The 4,211-nt window shown below is 53.7% G+C and overlaps 1 protein-coding gene across 1 annotated transcript; it reads right to left on the reverse strand.

Annotated features, from left to right (window-relative positions):
• Positions 1-1,124: 1,124 nt before the first annotated feature.
• On the reverse strand, positions 1,125-2,047 carry phf5a (PHD finger protein 5A; the record flags this gene model as incomplete). Its single annotated transcript, XM_041242187.1, has 2 exons — positions 1,125-1,340; positions 1,817-2,047. Coding segments are annotated over 2 exons (321 nt in total), but the record flags the coding sequence as incomplete, so codon positions are not given.
• Between the last annotated feature and the right edge of the window lie 2,164 nt (positions 2,048-4,211).

Below are 4,211 nucleotides of genomic sequence, written 5' to 3' on the forward strand. Positions count from 1 at the left end.
AGTCCTCTTCTGAATCGGCGTCGCCCCCAGAAGAAGTCTTCCTCACTGAGGCCGGCTTCTCACAATTTAGAGGTCCGGAGTCCCCGAGAAGGGATCTGGGTCACTGAGTCCAGGAGAGAGTCGACTCCTCGATCTACGCAGTGCCTCCCGCAGGGAGGGTCCCGAGCAGATCTTCTCGTCCCGAGAGGCTCAGAGAGAGCAGAGTCTCGAGGCCCTTCCTCTCCCTTTCTCCCTCTTCCTCTCTCTCCCGCGAGGGAGAGAGAGGAGAGAGAGAGGAGAGGAGGAAGAGAGGGAGGAGAGAAAGAGAGAGGAGAGGAAAGAGAGGAGAGGAAAGAGAGGAGAGGAAAGAGAGAGAGAGAGAAAGAGAGGAGAGGAAAGAGAGAGAGAAGCTAGAGAGAGACTGCCTCCCAGTCCCTCCTCAGCTCCGCTAGAGCCACGCTGCTTCCCTCCCAGTCCCTCCTCAGCTCCGCTAGAGCCACACTGCTTCCCTCCCAGTCCCTCCTCAGCTCCGCTAGAGCCACGCTGCTTCCCTCCCAGTCCCTCCTCAGCTCCGCTAGAGCCACGCTGCTTCCCTCCCAGCCCCCTCCTCAGCTCCGCTAGAGCCACACTGCTTCCCTCCCAGTCCCTCCTCAGCTCCGCTAGAGCCACGCTGCTTCCCTCCCAGCCCCTCCTCAGCTCCGCTAGAGCCACACTGCTTCCCTCCCAGTCCCTCCTCAGCTCCGCTAGAGCCACACTGCTTCCCTCCCAGTCCCTCCTCAGCTCCGCTAGAGCCACACTGCTTCCCTCCCAGCCCCTCCTCAGCTCCGCTAGAGCCACGCTGCTTCCCTCCCAGCCCCTCCTCAGCTCGCTCACTGCTCCCAGCCCCTCCTCAGCTAGAGCCACACTGCTTCCCTCCCAGTCCCTCCTCAGCTCCGCTAGAGCCACACTGCTTCCCTCCCAGTCCCTCCTCAGCTCCACTAGAGCCACACTGCTTCCCTCCCAGTCCCTCCTCAGCTCCGCTAGAGCCACACTGCTTCCCTCCCGGCCCCTCCTCAGCTCCGCTAGAGCCACAATGCTTCCCTTCCCAGTCCCTTCATTATTAATAATAATAATAATAATAATAATAATAATAATAATAATAATAATAATAATAAAATCAGTTTATTGCAATTGAAAATTCAAACACAGAATCATTAAAAAAAAAAAAAAAATTCAATTTTTTTTATTTATAAAATGAAGACCGAAGCCACGGGCAGTCTTGAGAAATGGCTTCACCGTTTCTTGAAGCCGTATTTCTTTCTCTCGTAGAACAGATCTGTCTTCGAACTTCCCAAATTCACAATCTTGGGGCAGCCGTCTCTCTGAGAAAAAAAAAAAATATAAATATTCTTGATTAAAATAAACATGACGATTTAAAGAACATGACGAGAATGCAGCGGTGTCTCACAGCTGAGAAACTACGAGAGAGTGCTTTCACCCCTCAAACACAGCAAGACACAGAGAGACACTTCTAGTGGAAACATTTACCATTGAATTCACACTGAAGACGCTGAGAGACACTTCTAGTGGAAACGTTTGCCATTGAATTGACACTGAAGACACTGAGAGACTCTTCTAGTGGAAACGTTTGCCATTGAATTCACACTGAAGACACTGAGAGAGACTTCTAGTGGAAACGTTTGCCATTGAATTCACACTGAAGACACAGAGAGACTTCTAGTGGAAACGTTTGCCATTGAATTCACACTGAAGACACTGAGAGACACTTCTAGTGGAAACGTTTGCCATTGAATTCACACTGAAGACACTGAGAGACTTCTAGTCTTTCTAGACTCACATCTTTCTCCTGGATGGTGCATTCCTTGCAGTAGTAGGCGTCGGAGACCCCCGGCCCCCCGCAGATCACGCAGCGCCCCTGGTATGACCCGTAGTTACATTCGTCACAGATCCGCACCAGGGTGCAGGGGCGCACATAGGAGTCACAGATCACGCACTTCCCATCGCCTGCCAGGAGAGGGTGACAAAGAGCCGGGATCCCGTGCAGGGAAACAAGCAAATCAGAGGCTGTTTTTGATCACTTTTTTTTTTTTTAATCCAATGCTATCTATTTATTTTACAGCTTTTAAACATTGAGGTAAAGATTCGTGACCGCTGTGGATTTCTGCCGTCATCTCCCTGTGGAATGAGCGTCCTGGCTCGGACTACGGCTCCCAGCATGCCTCTGCACCCGCGGCAGTGAGATATCATGTATAGCTGTGGGCAAAAAATTTGTATTTTCTGCAGTGTGATTCTCTGCAGTGTGATTTTCTGTATTGTGATTTTGTGCAGTGCGACTTTCTGCAGCGTGGTGTGTTGCGGTGTGATTCTCTGCAGCGCGGTGTGTTGCGGTGTGATTCTCTGCAGCGTGGTGTGTTGTGGTGTGATTCTCTGCAGCGTGGTGTGTTGCGGTGTGATTCTCTGCAGCGTGGTGTGTTGCGGTGTGATTCTCTGCAGCGTGGTGTGTTGCGGTGTGATTCTCTGCAGCGTGGTGTGTTGCGGTGTGATTCTCTGCAGCGTGGTGTGTTGCGGTGTGATTCTCTGCAGCGTGGTGTGTTGCGGTGTGATTCTCTGCAGCGTGGTGTGTTGCGGTGTGATTCTCTGCAGCGTGGTGTGTTGCGGTGTGATTCTCTGCAGCGTGGTGTGTTGCGGTGTGATTCTCTGCAGCGTGGTGTGTTGCGGTGTGATTCTCTGCAGCGTGGTGTGTTGCGGTGTGATTCTCTGCAGCGTGGTGGTTGTGGTGTGATTCTCTGCAGCGTGGTGTGTTGTGGTGTGATTCTCTGTGGTGTGCGGTGTGATTCTCTGCAGCGTGGTGTGTTGCGGTGTGATTCTCTGCAGCGTGGTGTGTTGCGGTGTGATTCTCTGCAGCGTGGTGTGTTGCGGTGTGATTCTCTGCAGCGGTGTGTGGTGTGTTGCGGTGTGATTCTCTGCAGCGTGGTGTGTTGCGGTGTGATTCTCTGGTGTGTTGCGGTGTGATTCTCTGCAGCGTGGTGTGTTGCGGTGTGATTCTCTGCAGCGTGGTGTGTTGCGGTGTGATTCTCTGCAGCGTGGTGTGTTGCGGTGTGATTCTCTGCAGCGTGGTGTGTTGCGGTGTGATTCTCTGCAGCGTGGTGTGTTGCGGTGTGATTCTCTGCAGCGTGGTGTGTTGCGGTGTGATTCTCTGCAGTGTGGTGTGTTGCGGTGTGATTCTCTGCAGTGTGGTGTGTTGCGGTGTGATTCTCTGCAGCGTGGTGTGTTGCGGTGTGATTCTCTGCAGCGTGGTGTGTTGCGGTGTGATTCTCTGCAGCGCGGTGTGTTGTGGTGTGATTCTCTGCAGCGTGGTGTGTTGCGGTGTGATTCTCTGCAGCGTGGTGTGTTGCGGTGTGATTCTCTGCAGCGTGGTGTGTTGCGGTGTGATTCTCTGCAGCGCGGTGTGTTGCGGTGTGATTCTCTGCAGCGCGGTGTGTTGCGGTGTGATTCTCTGCAGCGTGGTGTGTTGCGGTGTGATTCTCTGCAGCGTGGTGTGTTGCGGTGTGATTCTCTGCAGCGCGGTGTGTTGCGGTGTGATTCTCTGCAGCGTGGTGTGTTGCGGTGTGATTCTCTGCAGCGTGGTGTGTTGCGGTGTGATTCTCTGCAGCGTGGTGTGTTGCGGTGTGATTCTCTGCAGCGTGGTGTGTTGCGGTGTGATTCTCTGCAGCGTGGTGTGTTGCGGTGTGATTCTCTGCAGCGTGGTGTGTTGCGGTGTGATTCTCTGCAGCGTGGTGTGTTGCGGTGTGATTCTCTGCAGCGTGGTGTGTTGCGGTGTGATTCTCTGCAGCGCGGTGTGTTGCGGTGTGATTCTCTGCAGCGTGGTGTGTTGCGGTGTGATTCTCTGCAGCGTGGTGTGTTGCGGTGTGATTCTCTCGTGGTGTGTTGCGGTGTGATTCTCTGCAGCGTGGTGTGTTGCGGTGTGATTCTCTGCAGCGTGGTGTGTTGCGGTGTGATTCTCTGCAGCGCGGTGTGTTGCGGTTGATTCTCTGCAGCGCGGTGTGTGCGGTGTGATTCTCTGCAGCGTGGTGTGTTGCGGTGTGATTCTCTGCAGCGTGGTGTGTTGCGGTGTGATTCTCTGCAGCGTGGTGTGTTGCGGTGTGATTCTCTGCAGCGTGGTGTGTTGCGGTGTGATTCTCTGCAGCGCGGTGTGTTGCGGTGTGATTCTCTGCAGCGTGGTGTGTTGCGGT

This window comes from Polyodon spathula, unplaced genomic scaffold, assembly GCF_017654505.1.
Source record: "Polyodon spathula isolate WHYD16114869_AA unplaced genomic scaffold, ASM1765450v1 scaffolds_1195, whole genome shotgun sequence".
Taxonomy (NCBI): domain Eukaryota; kingdom Metazoa; phylum Chordata; class Actinopteri; order Acipenseriformes; family Polyodontidae; genus Polyodon; species Polyodon spathula.